Source organism: Oreochromis niloticus, linkage group LG13 (genome assembly GCF_001858045.2).
Source record: "Oreochromis niloticus isolate F11D_XX linkage group LG13, O_niloticus_UMD_NMBU, whole genome shotgun sequence".
NCBI classification, from domain to species: domain Eukaryota; kingdom Metazoa; phylum Chordata; class Actinopteri; order Cichliformes; family Cichlidae; genus Oreochromis; species Oreochromis niloticus.
The window spans coordinates 15,381,713-15,403,309 of NC_031978.2; the positions used below are offsets into that span (position 1 = coordinate 15,381,713).

Genomic DNA, 21,597 nt, shown 5'->3' on the forward strand with positions numbered 1-21,597 from the left:
CTCTGTATCTACTCACATGGCTTCTGTAGTTGCGTGAATGTTAATACATTTGTTGTGCAATACCTTTGAGGTTATAAACAAAAACAGAATCAATACCAACTTGTAAATATAAATAAAAGCAGAATGAGTGTCAACAAGTAGCCACTTTTGGCAGGAATTGTTCTCCACACCTCCCACAAACTGCACTACATGAAATTTCCCCTGTGTCCTGTGGTGTGCCAATATCCAGGCTGCCAGGGATCTAGAAAGCAGCTGACTAAGAACCAAAACAATAGTGTGTGACATCCCAGTGCTTTCGTGGGCCGGCCATTTGTGTTTTCTTTGTGGTTTTGCTTTGTCATCAACAGTATTGCTTTTCTACTTTCTGCCACAAAGGCAACAATAATCTCTGGAAGCCCCCAGGCTCAGAGCATGCATGGCAACAGCCAGAGGGTGGTTTGGGGGGCTATTTCGCCATCAGCCACTACTGTGCAGCGCTCAGTCTAGCATGAGACAGCCAAGGGTGAGCAACCAAGTTTTCACACATTAAAGGTGCTAAGGTGGACTAAGCACTCCGGGAATACCACCAGCCCACGGGAGAGAAGTGTGCCATCATGTTTAAGACAAGCTACCGGCATGAGGTGCACAAGGAAAAGTATGAGCGCTCAGATATCTTTGAGGACGATGCTGAAGAATCTGCAGGTATCTCAGCCATCCAGGGCTGGGAGAGCCTCCAGGAGCTCAACAGCCGCTTTGCCCGGTACATCAACAGGGCAAGAGTCTTAGAGCAGCGCAATGCCGTGTTCCGCAAGCAGCTGGAGACACTGCAGCGAATGGAAGAGGCCAGCGGCCTGGAGGAGGCCTTCACAGAGCAGATTGAAGTCAACAGGCAGCGCATTCGAGAGCTGTTCTCCGACCATGCCAAGCTGCAGCGGGAGCTGAAGGATGCTTGCCGCATTCTAGATGAATATACCAACAAGTAAGGGAGTGGGTAGTGGCTGGTGTTTTATGTGTGTAAGGAGTCAAACTCCTCAGATATGGAGTAATGAGAAAAATGTCATTACTATAGAAATATCATTAGAATGCTAATGAACCCAATACTAAGATGATGATGACAATTGTTGCAAGAAGCGTGGCATTTTTAAAAAGTCTTCAAATGATCCTATTCTATAATCAAGAATCAGAATAGGGCAGTCAGGAAAATTTGTTATAAATGTTTTAAATCATATGTGCTATACTGTGTCACTAGTAATTATAAAACACAATGCTAGACATTAAATTGTGATAATGCTGTGACGTGTATAAAGGAATCAAATTATATACTTTTATATACTTTTTTTTAATTTTATCCATAACAAAAAAGCAACACAAGCAAACATCCATCCACCCATTTTCTAATTTTTATCCACTCCAGGTCATAAGGAAAAGTCTCAAATGTTTGTGAAGTATATCCATGGCTCCAGTATACTATTAGGAAAAACAGAGAGAGGGAGAGAGAGAGGTATTTTTTTTGTAAATAAGGTGAATCAGTTGATTAATTGGAACTGTCTAGAAAGGCCTTGTAATCATCTATCTGCAGGCAGTCTTGCTGCATTATTGATCAGTTAAGAATAACATTGACCAGCTTTGGTTGAATTAGCAGATGAAGGCAGGTGGATTTCAGCATGTATAATCTGGATTTCTTTACTCTGACACATTACAAATACAACAGAGTTTGTTCAGCTATCCTTTCTCACTGTGAGCTTACCATGTCAGCAGGGCATTATATATAAATAATGTGCTGGTATATAGTGTAATCACTGCACTCTGGCTTTATATGGACACATAAATGAGTTCTTTTGTCATTCAGATACAGAAATGAATGTGATTATCAGGAGCAGCTTCGAGGCACACTGGAACAGTTAAACAAGGTAATATCTATAGTTAAAGCTATGTTTGTTTAAGCACCCCTACAAAAGGACATTTATGACTGTGTTTTAGTAAATGTGCACTGTTACTCTCTAACATTTAAGCGTGGAGCATGTGTAAGTAAAAATATAAAAAGCTTTGCACATGATATTTTTGAAAAATTAAAGTTTGCCTTTTTTCCAATGCATTCTTAATTGTATTTTAAAAATTGAAGAAAAGCAGTACCACAATGAAAAGATATTTCATCTGAAAAAAAAATATATCAGTATAAAGGATCAGATATAATTCATTTGGATTGAAAATACCAGAGCGCTACCACTATGACGCTTTGTAGGACAGTAGAGAATTGTTATTTGAATGCAGTCTGTCACTTTGATGTTTTTGTTAAAAAAAATCACATTGTGGTGCTCAGTTATTTTTTCCTCTCTTGGGTCTCTTTACCTGCAGGAGGCTGACAGTGCTCTACTGAGAAACCTGGAGTACCAGATCCAGTCTCAGTTCCTGCAGGATGACATCAGTTCCACCAGAGACAGACACAAGAAGGTCAGTACTCTAACGGGAAATGATCAAAGTCAACCTAAACCAAAAAAAGGAAATTACCTATGGAGCTTTGCTAACTACTAATCCTCTTAAGATCTTATTTAATCATACATTAAGTATTCTCAGCAAGAAGGCATTAAGAGCTCACTGAGATCTGACTTCTAATCTGGCAGTGAATAGTATTAACAGCCAACATAGCGACATAGCAACGAAGCATGTTTGCCTAAGTCACCGAGATTACTATATTTTATTTCATATTTATCTCTTTTTTTTAAATATATGGCAATATCTTTTCTAGACAGATCTTGATTGAATACTATGATTGCTACTTGAAAAGTTTATAGCACACCAGATTCTCCTGAGGCTAAATGTAGTCTGCAAAAGCACTACTTTATTAAACATTACTAAAATAACATGGACTTTTTTCTGCATATTTACACGAGATTATCATTACCTAACTCATGTTTAGGGGTCATAATTAGCAATGCTATTACTTTAGTTGCTATCAGCAGATATTATACTGCTGAAAAAAAGAAAATGTAGAAAAAAGGCAAAGTCATTGTCGTGCTTTGTGCATTAAGTTTCCTTCAAAACTCATTTGCACCAACAAATTATGCTAATTTAAAGGGAAAATAAGCAAATGCTGTACTGACATGGATTAGACGTTTCTCTAAAAATGCTCTGCTTGTTTATGCCATGTGTCTTTAAAACATCAATTTAAATGGATAAAACTCTATAAAACACATTTTTTTTTATCAACTACAAACAAAGAGCGCTCATATAATACCCCCCTTTCAGTGTTTAATTACGCTGTGGCATCTAGAAATTGTTTCTTGACAACATAAATAAACTCAAGAGAGTTTTTTTTGGTCTCGATTTATTGCCTATTCCCCACTCAGTCCTGTTCTTTTTGACCAGGCAGCCCACCTCGGGCTGCAACTCTTTGTTGTGACTCAAATCCTTGAAATTATTGCCAGTGGATATATTATGATGTTCCTGGGGATTTGTGAATTTACTGTCGGTGATGTGAGCGCGGAAAGTATTGCTCAGAAAATGCTCATCATATGACTGGAAAGCACATAGAAAAAATAAAAATAGACCCTCTTTTGTGGTGTAGCAATAGCTAGAAGGTCCAAAACAATGGCTGCAAAAACACTAAAACAAAAAAAGACAGCATACTTTGCACAGAATTTCATGCCTAAGCATTTTGTCTCCTTTTTACTTTCACCCAGCGGCGTGTTTGGTAATGAATTAATACATGACTCTGCAATACTGAGATCATGAGCAGATCAATGGGCACTACTGTCAGAGTATTATGTCGGAAATAATAGAGTCCTCTCACATGAATATTGGGCTTGTGGTCTCGAGCTTTGAAGTATCCTTGTGGAAAGACGAAATATAGCTTCTCTTTATTAGAATCTGAGCTCAGCCTATTACAAAAGGATTTGTAAAGAAAGTCTCGGCCATGCTCGAAGTAAATGTTGTGCCATTTATAAATACATTTCAATAGATTGTGATAAAGAAAAGAGAAAGGTTTGTTAGCTGAAGATTTTAGTCTACAAAGTGGAAGAGTTACAGATTTATTTTTTTATTTTCATTTTACTTTTGCAGAGTTTTCTTACTAAAACTTTCCTTTTATATTGTCTTTCTCTCCATAGAACCTCGCAGAGATCCAAACCTATGTAAACATTTTAAAGCAAATCAACCAGACGCTCCCCCTTGTTCCCAATGTGTCAGTTGGCATCTCCGAGGTGAGGTCACTAATGCTGTCATTGTTTGTGTGTATGAGTGTGCATGGCCCTCCCTGGGGGAGAAGATGGTGTTTGCATGTGTGCCAGCCCCGGCTACGTGTCTGGGGTTGATGAGGTTACTGGCTTCTCTGTCCAATTGGTTGCCTGTGACTGCATCTGTGTTTTTGTATACGTGTGTGAGTGCATGTGCAGAAAGCACAGGAGAGAGAAAGTCACAATGCCATCCAGACACATTGACAGGCCTGCAGTATGAGAGTGTCAGGGCACATAATGAAGCAAATGCTGTGAAGAACGGCTGTGCATGCTAATTTTCTAGTAGCTGCGCCACAGTGACAAGCGTTTGTGTGGCAAATTGGAGATTTATTTATATAAACATTTCTCAGAGGCATGTCGACTCTAAATGCAGAAATTGTTTAATTGGTTGAATTAAGTCTCTGCGGGTACTAACAAAGAGCCACAACTCTTGGCTCTGCTGTGCTGAGCTGACATCCAGTGGAAAATAAAGTGTAAGCAAGTGGGCATGACTTGTGCATGTATGGCAGTTCCAGATGTTTCCTTAAAGGACACAGGAGGACGCTGATTGCTGATGAATATGGAAACTGTGTGGCCTTTGGAATCAACAGACCACTTTGAATTGATAGATATAATTTTGTTGCACATGTACAATGACAATAAAGGGGTGTTCTATTTTATTCTACACTCTAGTCTAGTCTATTATATTTGACTGGGTTGAAATGGGGTACTCTTTCTTCTTAAAAAGACAAATGAGGGTATTTTTAGAGGTATAGTCACCCTGCAGGGAGGTTTCAAGAACGTCAAATACATGTATATTACAGATTACTGAAACTACCAGTTTGTCCAGTTAGACTTTAATATGTCACATTGTATTAGTGTTGTCTTTCATGTCATCTTGAGATCTAGAAACCAAAGCATGTCTTTTCGGAAAAATATTGGCATGTGCAATTTTTTGGAGAAAATTGTGAGACACATCACTTCTCCTCAACAAAACTTTAATAATATTTATTGGTAGCAGTAATTAATTTAAAGTACATGTGAAGTGTTTTGTATGTTTCTTGGTTTCTTTTTAGTTGTTTTGAATAAAAAAAATGAAATAAACTTATTTGTCTAAACCTTTAAGCTATATAATAACAATTAAGCTATTTCAGTCTTATAAATGGATGCCTTTTGAAGGACAGAGAAGCACACCAGCTTGGGACTTCAGTGATGCAGATGTGACTGTCTTTATCTTTGAGGCAAGATTTTAAAAAAACCCATTCTGGGCACATTGTGAGCCAAGCTGATCTCTGTATACTGTATTTGACTCACTGACCTGCCAGCAGTTTGAATGCCTAGTCACGAATGTAATGTGAGTAATTATGAACATTTATCGAATCCCAATTTATCTTTATTTCTACTTGCAGCCTTTAGTTTAGGATGACCTGAAAAGTGTAAATTTCAGAAACGTCCTCTTAGTTTAACCTTTTATTTCACAGCAGAACAGCCTTACGTATTGGAGATTGTCAGAGCAGTACAGACCTTTACTGCAGTAGCCGGGATGATACGTTTCAAGTATGGATTGGAAAAAAATGTACAAATGTAACAGCAGAAAAGCCAATAAGTACCGAAAATTACAAACTGTTAAGATCTAAAAGGAATGCATTTCAAATTAACATAAAAAGCCACAAAATTCTTTAAAAATTCCTTACTTTAGGAAGAGAGACCTTATTGCTGGCTAAGTATGTGTGGTATTACCTTCATGCTGTAGAGACACACTGCATTTGTCTGCATGTGTTCACTGATTTGTGCTCCATGTGTGAAGGAGCAGGAGAAGCTGCTGGCCCAAAAAAAAGTACCAGTGCTACAGAGTCAGCTGGAGGAATACAAGAGTGCCCTCTGCCAGCTGCAGGCCCAGAAACAGCGACTACAGACTGAGGTAGGTCACCATGACAACAGGAGGTTTCGCCTTAATTACATCATGTTTTTTCTTTTTTCTTTTCTTTCCTTCGCTCTTTTTTTTTTTATCGCCAAGCTGATATTTATAGAAGCACACAAAAGGATTTCTCAAAGGAGCCAAGAGTGTTTTTATTAGAAGAAAACTATATTCCACAAAGACCAGCCCAAACTCCCAGTGGCTGCTGTAACTAAGCTCACTTTTTGAGTTAACTGATTATTCATTTGGTCTAATTCTGCAAACATTATTCAGTTGCAAAATACACATCTGAAAGACTACAATATCACACAGCTCATTATTTGATTTTTCTCAGACCAAAATTCCAAAATCAGTATTTATTCTGATATCTTTGCACATTTGAAAAGCTGCATTTTGTGTGCTTTTGTTCAAGATGACTCAAATATGCTGTGTATGTATTTCCTTGTCTAATTAATCAGACCTTTCCATTCTAATGCATGGAGTGGGCTGTTATACAATTTATTTACAATAGTTTACATTTTTCAGTATATATATCAATCCGCTTCTCTATAAATTGTGTTTCAGTCTTTTGATACAAGTACACCAATGAATGTCGCCACCTGGCGATATCTGTAAGATATCTGTATCAGTGGATATCCTTAGATATACATACAACTCTCACTCTAAGTGCAAAAGCCTGGACTGTGAGGTAAGGATCCTTTAAAGCTATTCTAGTAAAATTCAAAAGTTGAAACACGAAGCTTGAAATGGAGGTAACAGGTCCCCTTTAAATAGGTTTTCACCTAACAGCCTCGGTTATGTCACAGCAAAAGATGCTCCAAATGTGCCACTAGGTGTCAGCAACGGCCCTGCTATGGAAGATTAATAAGCTAAAAGGTAGAGTTTTGTCAAAGTAGTGTTTCCTTTCATGAAAGAGAAACACAGCAGTGCTTTATTTCAATAGCACAGGTAACTCAAAAATAAATATATTGTCTGCACTGATTTCAAAGCACATGTTCTTTCATTTGGCTGCTATGCTTTTGATATAAAACCTCTGCTATATGCACAAATAACGATCTTCAGTCAGCTTTTGTTATGCACTATACATCCCTGTCTATTTGACTCTGCAGATATAATAAAGATGCATACAGTGGCATTTAGTTAATTCAGAATGTTTCTTAGACACATTGCAATACCGCTAATAACGTGAATTTCTCCTTGAAATCACCATTGTTTATTCTTCTCTGCCTCTTTCTATTTTATCAGACTACAGTGTTGGAGCAAGCCATCAAAAACACCCAGGAGAGCTATGACGATGAGATCCAAATGTACAACGAGAAAATCGAATCTCTGCGGAAAGAGATTGAGGAAACCGAGAGGTCCTTGGAGAAGTACACCAATGAATGTCGCCACCTGGCAATGTACCAGACATCCCTTGAGAATGAGCTGGAGAGGTACAAGAGGATCATTGAGAATGAAGATAACAGGTAGGCTAACACCACTTTGCTTCTATTACACATAAAGACACACTCGCACACACCTGAATGAGAACATTAGTTGCTCACTTCACTGAGTGATCACTAACAGGAATGTCACATACTGCTGGCGCTCAGTAAATCTGGTACAGAGCAATAAATTCATTTAAACTAACAAATTATCACACGGCTAAAAAGGTTTAATCACACAGTCAGCGTGAGCACAGTCTTGCAGCAGCTAAAATAAATGTAATTTTTTAAAAAAAATAATAAATTAAAAAAATTAATTAAGTTTCTGAGATCAACATAGATTCAGGCAGTGCACACTTCTGTAAATATTATCTCTCTTAACACCCTACAGTAATAGAGAGAAACAATCAGAGAGCCCCTATGAGAAAGCCTTTGGCAATGGAGCTATTTTTATTAACAGGCTGGGAAGTGATGGGAAAAAGAAAAGAAAAAAATAGAACACGTTCAAAACCAGACAAATTTGATGTACCTCTTGCAAAACATCCTTTTAATTGTGTGTAAAAACTTCAAAATTTAAAACATTAATACTGTCATGGGTAATTTGTATTACCCAGTATTTTTTATGTAACACCTTTGTGGCTTTTTTGACACTTAAAGCCAAAACTGCCAGCATAACTTCCAGGATCACTTTCTTGAAAGACCCTTGGTCACTTGGCCTAAGGGGTCTAAGGAGGTTAGATTTGCTCCTTATGACACTCAGTAGGTTTATTTTCTCTGTGCAATCGGCCAACAGATGGCACTGTGTGACAACAAATGTGTCCTTCCTTACCAGCTCAAGGTTTTTTGTTTTCATGTCAGATTGCCTATATTTAGGTTATTTTATGTGTTATGTGTTATTTCATATTTTGAATCATATGAATGATCAGGTTCCCCTGCACAGGAAAACTGTTCAGAACATCACTGTGTAACAATTTACTGCTCTCTTTCCTGTAGGTTGAATTCAGCAATAATTGGCACTCCCATTACCCTGCTTACCCCTAATTACCGCTACACTCCCAGATCTACAGCATCAAGCAGAGGGAGAGGTAAGGTCACCAAGAACATAAAACATAAAACAGCTAGTTTCATTCAGAGTCTCGGTCGTTATAGTTGAGACACCAACATGTGTCCTTAAAGATTATGTCTAACAAAAGCAATGTCCTTATAATATTTAGAATCTACAAAGATTTAATAGTGCTAGTCTATACATTTTTTAAATTTTATTTATTTATATCTAGTTGACCTAAACCTCATTTGTGTCTAGATATCACACAGGCTATTCAGGAGATCACCAGTATCAAGCCACGACAGAAGATAATGGTTAAGAAGGGCCTGAAGAAGAAGGATCTGACCCCAAAAGATGTGATGGACAGTGGCCAGGAGGAAGAAAACGGAGCCAGTGGAGAGGGTCCAAATGAAGAAACAAAGGCGGTCCAGTCTGAGGAAGTGCAAGAGGAGGGGGTGAAGAGAGAAGAGCAGAGACCTGCTCTCAGTGGAGTGTCTCCACAGGATGTTCCAGATGGAGCTCAGATTAGCAAAGCCTTTGACACTCTCTGTAACATCGTCAGAGAAAGAATGAGGAAGTACAAGAAGCCTGAACCCATCGCTGATTTCTACACCAAGGGTCGTTATGTGCTTGTCACCGGTGACGGAAGCTACCTAGATCCCTGCTTCTACACCTCCACGCCATCAGCTGGCCACATCTTTGTTACTATCAGAGATGGAATGATGCCTCCCTATGAACCTTATGGACGTGACACACCATCCCCTCCACCTCCTCAACCCATGGTAGATCCTAGGCCTCTCAGTCCAACCATGCCTCCCTCTGGAGGAGAAGGAAAGGAGGATAAAAAGGGTGGAATACAAAAGGATAATGGAGAAAAAGGTAAAAACAACAATAGAGAGCCTCAACCTCACTCAAAGGAGCCAAGACCAGTATCTCCACCCTCTGGCCCAAGCTCTGCCCCCAAAGATCCCACCTCAGGTGCTAAACATCCCAAGAAAACTAGGGATGACGACGGCCCAAGTGGGCCCACTCCAAAGCCTGCACCTCGTGGTGCCAGCACCAGCTCCAGTTCAAGTTCCAGCACTAGCACCAGCACCAGCACCAGCTCGACTAGCTTTACTCCAGATGCCATGACTTACGAGAAGGTGGAGGTTGTGGAGTCTGTGGAAAAGTTCTCCAATGGCCGCAAGATGAAAGGTTATGAGGAAACTTCTGTGGTGGTGGAGACCATGATTGAGAAGTCCAGCAAGAAGAAACACTGAAACCATGTCACCTGACATAAAGGGTCAGAAAACCAGGACCCTACATGAGACAGGTCCTCTAACTGGAAGATAATATTGATACACTTGGACTTCATAATCACCACTGTTTCTAAAACTACTGTTTTAACTCTAATGTTCTTGTCTCTTAGGGAGACCATCCACACATAAAGAGCAACTAGACATTCCTGCTTTGATAAACATTGCTCTTCCATTTGCTTGCAGTCTCTGGTCTTGCGTCCAGAATATGTTTTGCTGGTTCCATAAGTACTGCTGTTGTTGTTCGAGATATTCACTCATACTCATGCTGAGTCCTTTACTGTCTGAAAACTTGGAAAAATGAAAAAAACAAAGCGCCACCTATAAAAAGAGAGAAAAAACACAAAAAATTGAAAACAAAAAGCTGAGCCACCCTTTTTGAACTCTGTCTTAGAACTCTGACCTTCCCCTTTTTAGCTCAATTGTTCAATTGGATGCCACTGCCTGCCCTCAGCACAATTTTGCTGTGTATTAATTTGCTTTGATATATTTAATAATAAAAAAGACCCAAACATCAATTGATACATTGTTGTGTTTGCCTTTACATAACCAATATGTAGCAAGCACTTTATATGTTCTATTAAAATATGATAAAAGTCTTTTTTTACTGGACATTGTAGGTGCCTTTGAACATTTAGAAATGGCTTAGGAAGTCTTGCTGCCAAGGCTCTAGCATCTGCAAAAAGAATAATAATAAGATTTTTTTTAATGTGACCTTACCTTGTTCACAATGTAAGACAATTGTAGGAGACAAACATGATATAGAGTATGTAAAACACTTCAGAGAAGATTTCTAAGACGTATTTGAACAGATTAGTCTGAAATCTTACTTTATAAAAATATATATATTACTTGGATTACTGCTATTAATTGTGCTAACTTATTTGAGTAAAACTGAATAATGGCTGAGATAATTAAAAGTCTTCATGCTAGTAATGGTCTTTTTCCACATTCTCTCCTCATAAATGAACACTGATTTAAATTTCTGCCCAATAGAGGAAGTGGAAGTAAGCTGTAAAAGCAATTTACTGACATTAGATTTTAAGAGCAACAGTTGCTTACTTACATACCGAACTGCACACTGAAATTAGCACAAGCATTAGCATTTGGATTATGAGGCAGCCTGATGAATGTATATCTGACATTCACGTTGCTTTTAGTTCGGGTTGCATCTGGGTAGGTAGTTCAGACAATTGCTAACTCTCTGCTCTTTGCTGCTGCTCGTTTTTCATTCTGAAAGAGTTTGTTTTGTAGGAAAGTAAGTGTTTTAGCTCTCTTTAGACAATCCTTATTTACATCCTGAAACATTTGTCCAGGAAACACTTTATTTACTGAGTGAAGCCTCTATGCTTTAAAGATTTACAGTCAATACGCTGTTAATAATTTATATGACAGTGATTTATTGGTGCTACATTTTGCCTCTATAAATAAAGGAAGTGTCTATAGTACCTAGGCAAGGAGCATTTTAGGGGGGTTATTCTGTTTATTGAACAGCACAGTACAGAATGAAAGAAACCTGGGAAAGATTAGACGATTTTGCTTGTTGATGTGTTTTACAGTAGGGTGACTGCTATCCTGCCTGTGCTCCAGTTTAAGTGGAGCACATGCAGCATCATGTAACAGAGAATGGCCGGTTTTCTACATGCATTCACTGCCTTTGGCGGTGTATTTCAAATCACTCAAGTGCTTTAATAAACAGCTGAATAGATTTATTATAGTCCATCAAAGATTATGAAATATGAATTGATGACTACAGGCTGCAAAATGAATTACACATTCTTTCCATGTTTATATAAACAGTGCATGTCACAAAAATATAAACAGAAAGAAATAGCACTGCTCTGTTTGCAAGATATTAAACTTTAAGTAGAATGGCACAGAAAATCATTTACAGTCACAAACTGTACAACATTTGGCAGAAGAGAGGTTTAGGGCAGTTAAAGCAAGAGCATGAAAGAGTGGCTTGCGTTTGCTTTATGTACAGTTCTGTAGAGTGTAAAAACCCAGGTGATATAGTTTGTTTTCTCTCTATAGAATAGATTATTGAAGGTTACACTTTTATCATGACTGGATTACAAGAAACATTCATCGAAGGGGCTAATTTTAACATCTGATAACAAAAAGCAGAGACAGGAGAGGAACAGAGGTAGACCAAAGGGAGGATAACAAGGGACTTAGGAGAACTTAAGAGATGCAGTGAAATTTTAGAGAAGGACAGAGCGAGACTGCAGAAGGAAGATAGGTGATAGGTGAGCTGGCAACATGCAGATGGGATTCTAGTTGTTTTTACTGAGCAAACTCTTCAGACTTCTCTCTACAGCCTCATCCAGCTCCTCCTCCAGCTCCTCCTTTTTGGACATGGCTAGTTTGGACTGATAATCACGTACTATCTGGTCTATATAAGGGGCACTTTGTGTTCCGTGCAGCATGAGAGTCCACTCCTTCAGGACCCCTCGCTGTGGCTCGTCACCCTGAAAGCCCACCTCAAGGACCCAGGTCCCACGGGGGTCCTCTCCCCAGGTATGCGTGGTCATGAAGGGCCACTTGTCAAAGCCCACCTTGGAGTCATCATCACGGGGCCTTCGGCTCAACAGTATGGATTTTGTGCCCATCGGTGAGGTCATGTTGATGTTGAGGTCACCACGTCGGCTGGCATTGACAGTGACTACAGCCTGAACATGCTCCAGGTAGCGGACAAAGTTGTCCTTTCCCTGACAGGCTTCAGTGGTTATGGCCAGCACCAGCTTGTTACCAGACTGGATTTTACTGGGGAAGAAGAATCAGATTGGAGAAATGAAAACTGCATGTTAGAGAAACATAGCAAAGTAACATAACAGCTATAAAAGAGAATGATGAAACAAGACCATGTAGTATATGTAGTAAGTATTATATGGCATTGGACAATGGCACCGGGAATCCCTGAATGTAATCGTGAGAGAACAGGTGAAAGAACCGTCACCTTTTACCTGCTCTTATTTTAATGTTCCAGTAAATACAGCACCTGACCTATTTTTTCAATAGAACCAGCCAACCCTGACAAAAAAATGAAGCACCTTTTTTTCTTGTTCCCTTATTGCACAAAAGCAGTCATGACTGTCATGTCTGATTAATTTACTCTGTACTTTTTTTTGTTGCGGTGAGAATAATATGCTCTTTGGTCAACATTAAAAGACCACCTACTTGATATTCTAGAAGTAACCAGTTTGCAATGAGTCTAAAGCTTGTTTTCCAAAATTTAGAGCACAGATGTCATAATTTCTTCTTACTCAATGATTTCACAGGTGTTCCCTATTTGTTAAATTGACTGGTAGTTGCATAGCATCTTTTTACTACAAGTCTCACACAGTGCTTTTATTCTAATAGACGTCTATTATTGCATATGATCAAAATTTCTACTGATTTCTAGGCTCATCATGAGATTTGCTGTTTGCTATGATAGCTGGTTTCTCAAGTCTTGTCGCTTTTTGGTCGGTAAGATGTACTTTTATATCTCCCTGGGTGATGGGAAGAAAGAGTGGGAACACAGCAGGGTAGGGGTGGTGGCCAAAGGCTGTGAAGAGGCTTAATAACATTATTAGAGGCTAAGGCCACATCACAGCAGTGGGAAATGGGCCTGGTTTAGGGGGTGAAGAGAGGGAAGCAGAGAAGAAACACAGAAACTGAGTGAGAGAGAGACGCGTGGAACAGCATTCAGTTTGAAAAATGATTAATAGAGCGCTATGCAGAGCACAGCGAGGTGAGTGCAGTGGTGAGCTGATGAAGTAAATTGCTATTCCCAGAAAAACAGAACAGTTCGTAGCGCAGTATTGCACAACAAGTTACACCCTGTGATAAGAAATTTGAAAAAGCCAAATATAAGAGCTTTGTTTTTTCTCCATCAACATTAGAAGTGTTATATGTAAAAAGCCTGTACCTGTAAAGAAGAAACACTTCTTTAAAAACATGTAGTTAATGTCTGGATGTACTACAACAGCTTTTCTTGGCATCTTCATTTTTAAAAGCATTATTCTTGGGGAGTTAACTAGTGATTTATTTTTTTATTACAGCGTGTGCATATGAACCTAAAAAGGGGATCTTGTGTGCAGCAGCTGCATTGTGCCTATCAGTTAACATGCAAGAGTAATTACAGCAGTCAGCTGTGGAGCAGGGACAGGGATGCCTCTGAAGGGCAGGACCAGTGGAGATTAAAAACAAACCTGCCACACAGCGTGGCACTGTGTGCCAGCTCCACTGATAATGAGAAGTTCTCCTCCAGCAAAGTAAGCTGCAGCGAGCCCGAGCAGCTATCAGATCAGTGCTGAGAGTGTGTTTGCTAGAATGGCGATGTTAGTGTTTATTGCTTTTCTCCGCTGATACAATATCATCAGAGGTGGGCTTGTTGTAATTATAGCTCTACCACAATAGAGGCAGCAAAAACCCTGCAGTGCTGCTTTGGAAACGGTGAACTGATGAAAAATATGGCACAGCTGGCAATATAGCTTTTAACACAGCCCTCAAAAGAAGAGAGAGGTTTCTTTTGGAGCTTCTTAACTATGAACACCACCCCACTACTCATTTTTCCCTGAGATATGCAAACTTTTTTCATGTCAATTTAAAAAAAAAGGTTATTTTTGGTTTTGGGGTTTTGGTTTGGTTTTTGCACTGGAACCTTAAATATCCAGATAATAATGACAGTGTAAAGTCACCAGCACTCTGTATAAGAGAGCAGGTTCTTTCCATCATTTGCATGTGGCCTCCCCAGGGATGCAATAAAAGCTGTACCATGCTCTTTTTTTTATCTGTCACTGAACTCAGGGGAGGGACACACAGAAACACACACACGCAGGCACACAAAGGAACATTTTCACACCATGTTGTCGTGACTGAATCGTCTGTGAAGCTCTGATTAGAGACCGAAATAAGGTACTGTGGGTGTTGATGGTGGAAGAAAATACAAAGACGGACTGTATTCACTCGGCTTTTTATCTTCACCCACACACTGACATTTTCACAATACATGTTAAAGCATTACTTTAGGTCACACACATCTACACAAATGTACACCTCCGCCAGGATTGATGGCATTTCCAGGGAACTCCAAGCCTACTTGTGTTGCTCTAATTAGAGCAAATAAGAGGGATGGAGGAAACCACCAGGCATCACACACTCAAGCTCAAAGCCTTACGATATGACAGATGAATGGATAGCAGAACCCTTGTGACGGGTGCAGTGGTGGGGACAGGGGAATCAGAGGAAGAGGTGATGTGAGTGGATAAGAGAGGACGACAGAGATGGAGATTGGAAGCACAGCGAAGTGAAAGCAAGGCTGTAGATGGACAAAATACAGGGAGGGATAATGTACTGATGTAGTGAGGATAAGACGAAAGGGAGAACACATTAACTACAGCTGCATCTGTGAAATATGAGGGCAGAGACTGAAGCTGCCAGAGCTCAAACTGATGTAGTTAACATTATTTCATATGAGAAATGCATCATGCTTAGAATGATATAGTCATTTTAAAGGAATCCCATCCAAAAACTATATTGCCTCCTTCCCGCCAACTCCTGATGTAGCCACAACTTGATTACGCACTCAGACATATGACTCATAAAGGTCACTTGTAACAGGCATGCAGTTTTAAGCATGTTACATATTCCCTTCTGTGCTTTAGTAATTCTGTTGCTAAAGATGCTCTCCAGACATTTTTTAGACATAGATTTGTTCTGAGTGCACACTGGGCAACAACAATAGTAATGGTAACATTAGCAAATTAAAGGAAAATCAACAAAATCTCAAAGATCTCATGAAATCTCCTGGAGACAAGGACCAAAGCTGTTGTTTTAATGGTGGTGGTGTAGAACGTTACCTTAGACATCAGGTCAAAATCTCACTTAGGTTGTGATTTAGTTCACTGTGTATTTCACATTATTGCCATACTCAAACATCCAGTGACTGCTTGTATCCTATGGTTTGGAGTATTGTCATCCTGGAAGAGACCACTCCCAGCAGAACAGAGGTGTTCCATCATAGGATAAATGTAATTATCATCCATAGCAACTTTGTATTGATTTGTAGGGGAGCTTCGCACATATGACACATCTGGACCCAAACCATGCCAGCAGTTCCCCTACCCCTCACCCTCACGGCTTTAGAGAACCACCATATCACCTTTCTCTGTAGGCGAGTGCAGGCTTTTCCTTTATTTTATCCCCTATCTGTAGTTGTATTGACAGAAAATCCTTCTAGTAAGTGCAGATTTCATGATGTGCACTCAGTCACCTCGCTTCAACAGCTAAATTAGTCATCTGATAAACTGAGCGCATACATCATTCTTCGTGATGAAGGTCAAACATCCCAGGGAAGTAAAATTAGCAAAACTGTCGCTATCAATCAAAACAAGACAAGACTAGACAAAATGCTCAAATCTATATTACCACTTTAGATGTTTCATTTAACTGAAATTTAGAAATGTAATTCAGTCGGTGCCTTGACTCGTGCTCCTCTGCCAGGGTATTCAATGTTGACTTTTTAAAATTTTCAAAACCAGCAGAGAGACTGAGGACCCAATCCAAACATTACAGCATCATGAAGTAGACACTCCCTTTGCAATGTTTTATTGAATTAGCCATACTGGGATTACCCAGTAATTAGTTGATTGTGTCTTTTGCACTCAGCAGGGTTTCCCTTTCAAAATTTTGGAAAAAAAAGCAGTTTGAGATTGTGGACTATACAGTGTACACATGTAATATCCAGCATTTGGGGCACAAGAAACTGCAGAATAAATAGAAATGTGACTCACTGGACTTCCTGAATGGATCCAGCTACACAGTGAAAACGCTCAGGCACAGTTTTCCATTCCTTTGCCATTTTCACCATGCCCCCAGCATCCAGCACGCCATAGCCAAAAAGGTGATTGAACTCGAGTCCCACGCCATTCCTTCGCCACTGGTGAACTTCGTCATGGAGCTGGTTTCTCTTAGAAGTTAGGACTGACAGGTGCTGCATGTCTCTCCATGTCAGGTTAGGGCTGTGATGGATTGACAGTCACGAGCGCACATATGACAAAGGCAAGGGGAAAAAAGAGTGACAGAGAAGAGACGGCATTGTAGGTTAGCTGTGGTAGGGCTAACTAGAAAAACACTGAAAGCTTAGTTACAAGTAGTAAAAGCAAAAGAAAACAAATGTTACAATTGTAAACATTTCTGATTCATGGGTTTGCTGAAATTAAATGCTTTCAATTATCTAAACATCATAGAGTCTATGCTTGGAGGCAGAAGGTTGCTTTTGTCTGTGTCTCCCTCCATTATATTGGCTGTGTGTAGTGACAGCTTTGTTCTGGCTGACTCACTGACTCCTGCTGCTGCACGATTCAAGTGTGTTTGGGCAGTAAAAAGGCTTGTGGGTTATTTGCCGCCGGACAGGGTGAGCATCCGCTCCTCCCAACAGCAACATCATTATTGTGTGTGCAAAGCAAACACTGTTTCTTTACTCAACTTCACTATCTGGTGTTAGTTAAAGGCAAGAGAATCTTGTCACCCTTTAACGTGAGCAATGAAGCATCTGAGAAAAGGAAACGTCTCCCCTCAAGGATTATAGAAGCTGTAATTCTCCAGGTTTCATAATAATGTGTGGGTGGGTTTGCTTAAGTGGTAAATGTTTTCAATTACTTTCTGATCCACAAGGATCCTTTTCTTTAGAACTAATGAAACTCATAAAGTGAATTCTATCTTGTAATGGACTGTAAATGGCATGATTAACAGATTTAGTATGACACATCAAGGATGGAATCCGTAGATTGCAAAGATTAGCCTCTAGACAGAAATATTTTCAGCAAGCTAAGATAATAAGTGATTTTTTTTTTGTATCATCTGGCATATATGGGAAAGTACTGAGACCGCTTAAAAGAAAATCAACTGAATTTCTTTTAGCCTTCCACTAAGGTATAAAGAGCATTGATCCAGGGTTATTTGTGCCGTTGGTACAAACATACATTGAGTCTGTGCTCTGTGGGTGTTAGAGTGAGTGCAGTTTTTCCTTTTCATTCGCCTCACAGTGATAAATAAGCAACTCTGTGAAGAGTGGAGAGATTATTTGTGCTCTCAAGGAGTTTAGATGCACACAGACAGAGGACGTTAAAGACATTACTGCAAAAATACATAAAAGCTCGAGGTTGTACTTAAAAATAAAGAGTAACTCAGAAATAAATGGCATAAAAACAAACTGAAGATTGTCCAGATCTAATGGTTAAAATGATACCTCGTGATTATCACTTTCTCCAGCAGAGTGAAGTTGAATAAGGAAACCTAATTATGTTTTTATACAGGCAGTCTGTCTAAATCAATAATCACAATTATTATAGCCCTTTGAAAGGGCCAGTAGAGTACATACTTAGCCTCAAGAGCCAGAGCAAAGACACCAGCTGCCTCTGGCGCTGCTGCTGAGGTTCCCGAGTGACGCAGTGTGCAGTTCCCATACAGATCTGTAGTAGCCTAAAATAATCACAAAAAGACAGCTTTATACGTAGAAGATTAACATTTTTTTATCGTTTACGTTTGTTCTTAGAAGGCACTCTTCAAGTACAAGTAAAAAAAAAAATATATCAAAGTAATTTTAATGTTTATTTTGTGTAGTTGATTTTGCCATTGTTGCAAATATGCAAAAAGATGTAATGTTATAATCAAAATTTCACTTTAATAAGTAATATGTTATAATAATTGTTGTATTAAATCAGATAACTCAATATGCATAAAGCAAATCCAATTTTTCTTCATATATGGTACACAATTTCATTAAAGGACTTTGTGAAATACAAATACATGTTGTGGACATGGGGAACAAGGACAAAAAAATTGTATGAAATAACAGTGATTTTGTCTGAAATAGACACAGTTGTGTAGTGGAAATCAGTGCATGTGCTCAGCAAGACGTCCGAAAGCCACAACTCCAGACCTGTTACTGATCCATTATGAAATAATAAAAAAAAAAAATACAGCAAATGTGGCCCAGAGCTCAAATCAAACATTAGGCCAAAAAGGGGAAAAATTACAACGGCTGGTCTCCTCGGTTCCCGCTTACAGAGTGACGCGTGATGCAAGCCAGTGGCAAACATGCTGTTGTCCTATTTTGAACCATATTGCTGGCATCAAATTAAAAATGAGCACAAATTTTAAAAGAATATATACATTCATGCATTCAGTTTTTTGCACTTGACATGTTGTATTTATACTATTTTCAATGAAATCCTTTATTTAACTTATTTTCGTTGTCTTTGCATATATTATCATTATGTTAGTGAGAGTGCACAAGATACAGAACAACCTTTTTATTATGTTTCTGCACAAATATAAAAAGACCATGCATGACCAGGGTGCTTTGGCTGAACTGCTGTGCACACACATTGAGAAAATGTATGTTTATGTCTCTGAATAAACATTGTTTTCAATTTTAATTTGTGCTTAATTAGAAATGATAACAGACTGACATTAATTAGAGGGGAAACCCTTGGGAAGATCCATGACTTTGTCAACAGCCAAAGGTGATTTGCATAATCGCTTATGCTGCCTTTGCATGCTTCATTCATAAGCAGGTTATATAGGATGTTGATCAATTTATGTGTATACGAAGACAGAAGAGCAATTATTATTATATTTTATTATCCTGGGATTATCCTAAAACAACCCAAGAAGGTCATGCATTTGTTCTTCACGTAAATGTGCAGGTAGCCTTGAGTCAGCTGTACTTACACGCACTCACACAAACACATAGACACCCATTATGCAATTAAATGCTGGGCTGTACGTCACAATGAGGAGCGATTCTTCCATCAGAAACTCTATTTTTCAGAACCAACCCACAATTACAGCTTCATAAGTTACATTCATAGTATCTTCTGACTGCAGGGCAAATTGAAAAGCTATTTACAGTTCCATCTATGAATCAGAAGAGCCATCGTTTAAAGGCATTTAACATCACAAACGAGCCTTGAGTCATCTTTGAATGCTAAAAGATCAGGAACCCTGAACTATCAAAACATTTGATAGACATTATGGCAAACATTTGAGGTTGTTTCTCCTTTCAGAACTGTGTTGCACATTGAGATAAAATAAAACACAAGCACACTCACCACTCCAGCCTCTGGGTTCCTCTTCCGTCCATTACTGAATGTAGATGCCAGGGTGGATGAGCAGCTCTCATCATACAGAGCAGTGCGCCCATCGTTGATGGCAGAGTTGATGGAGATTGTCCACATACTTGAGGCATAACCATCGCAGTTACAGTCATCATAGCTACCACCATCTCCTGAGGCCCAGACATAGATGCTGCCTTTCCCTCCGCGCCCCTAAAACAACATTATCATCATGATCCCAGTGAAATGAAAGTGTGTCACAGTTCTTCTCTTTTTCGCTGGAATTCATTTGGGTGAAATGAAAATTGCAAATCTGAGAGTTTATGATGCATGTCAATGTGCGATACTTTGCTTAGAACTTTAAATCATTCAATAACAGGACTCCTGTGTATATTTCTCAATTACTCACTGACAACAAGCCAGTCAGACCTCCCGTGTCACAGGTGGTGGTTTCCTATTTGGAATCATTTCTTTTAGTCACTTCGGGCGTGCTCTTCAGAAGAAACTGCTTAATCACCCACTGCCCACTGAAAGCTGGCAAGACTGTGCTGTCTTTTGGCAGGTGGGGTTTTTTTTTATTTGTTTAATCATTTGTCTTCTTTATTATTTCATGAAGTAGAAAGAAGGATCTGGGGAAAACTGGCAGGGAGTAAATGAACAATCTTACATTATTAAAGGACACAGAGGATAGCGTTTAAGCAAAACACATAAACTCCACTGGCCCACGCTGTCCAGCCCACTGGTATTAAAATAAATTGCTTTCTAGAGCTAAATAAATTTTATTGTGATATTCTGTGCCTTTAAGCATGCAAAGCAGGCAGATCTCATTAGATAATCATTAGATAATCTCATTAGAAGGTCGTAATATTAAAAAAAGAAACAATGTTATTGATGAAAAATTTTGTGATCGCATGAATGATAGCAACAAGAAAAAAGAAAGCACTCAAAAGAATTCAGTGAAATTTCTATTGTGTACCGGAACTGGCAACTCACACAGGCACACTAGCCTGTTTTGTCCTGTCTCTTAGTTTTCCATTACAGCACGTAAATTGGCATTGCTACAGTCAAGGAAGGTAAAATGACAGCATTTTTTTGTCTTTTTTTCTACACCTCATTCTGCAAATTCAAACACAGTAAAATGACATCTTGAAACATGAAACAACTGACTGTGGCTCCACACAGAGAGCATCCTCCTCACCAAATGCTGCACCTGTTCTACAAAAGGCCGACCATTTCCCCACAGAACAAAGGATCAAGTGGAGGAGGAGTGCCATGTCCTACCTTTCATGATGCTTATTTATCTCTTTTTATTTGAAATGCAAAAAGAGGTTTGAGTATTGTTGAGCACACCTATGTGCTTTAGGCCTTCTGCAATCTGTCTCCTGCACTATCCAAACAAAGTGCTTTCATTTGGAACAGCACCCAGCGTATTTAATTCCATTAAAGCCATGCTGCCTTATTCAGCTGTTAATATGAAATAATGTGCTTCTTAATTTTAAATGTTTCCCTTTGTGCACAATGCACATCATGTTCGGCCTACACAATAGCTTACATAAGTGATCATTAGAATCTAAGTGGCAGATCGCAGAGTGGCTGCTTGATTAGTTGTGTTTACA

General features: G+C 39.1%; 2 protein-coding genes across 4 annotated transcripts in view; one reads left to right on the plus strand and one right to left on the minus strand.

Moving 5' to 3' along the window:
* The first annotated feature begins 444 nt into the window (after positions 1-444).
* On the plus strand, positions 445-10,393 carry bfsp1 (beaded filament structural protein 1). Of its 3 annotated transcripts, XR_269757.3 has the most exons (9): positions 445-958; positions 1,829-1,889; positions 2,335-2,430; positions 4,086-4,178; positions 5,998-6,111; positions 7,354-7,574; positions 8,526-8,617; positions 8,836-9,892; positions 9,989-10,393. XR_269757.3 is itself a non-coding variant. In XM_005474203.3 (8 exons), exons 1-8 carry the CDS (start codon positions 594-596, stop codon positions 9,837-9,839), a joined length of 2,046 nt encoding a protein of 681 aa, XP_005474260.1. In that variant the 5' UTR covers positions 445-593; the 3' UTR covers positions 9,840-10,393. The 3 variants fall into 3 exon arrangements, 2 of the variants coding, with proteins under 2 accessions (XP_005474260.1, XP_019221794.1); XM_005474203.3 differs by having other exon boundaries at positions 8,836-10,393; XM_019366249.2 differs by having other exon boundaries at positions 6,004-6,111; positions 8,836-10,393.
* Positions 10,394-11,562: 1,169 nt separating this feature from the next.
* The window catches only part of pcsk2 (proprotein convertase subtilisin/kexin type 2), a 30,213-nt gene continuing 20,178 nt past the window's right edge, over positions 11,563-21,597 (minus strand). The window contains exons 9-12 of the mRNA XM_003438263.5: positions 19,979-20,194; positions 18,244-18,344; positions 16,655-16,882; positions 11,563-12,641 (exon numbers count right to left, since the gene is read on the minus strand). Of these exons, the coding sequence (XP_003438311.1) occupies positions 12,152-12,641; positions 16,655-16,882; positions 18,244-18,344; positions 19,979-20,194 (1,035 nt within the window). The 3' untranslated portion in view covers positions 11,563-12,151. The remainder of the gene's footprint in view (positions 12,642-16,654; positions 16,883-18,243; positions 18,345-19,978; positions 20,195-21,597) is intronic.

What these genes read in the sequence shown, in the direction of transcription:
- bfsp1 (XM_005474203.3), top strand. Translation starts at nt 594, where the DNA reads ATGTTTAAGACAAGCTACCGGCATGAGGTGCACAAGGAAAAGTATGAG. An exon ending in CTAGATGAATATACCAACAA is followed by an intron (nt 959 to 1,828) that starts GTAAGGGAGTGG and finishes TTTGTCATTCAG; the next exon opens with ATACAGAAATGAATGTGATT. An exon ending in AACAGCGACTACAGACTGAG is followed by an intron (nt 6,112 to 7,353) that starts GTAGGTCACCAT and finishes CTATTTTATCAG; the next exon opens with ACTACAGTGTTGGAGCAAGC.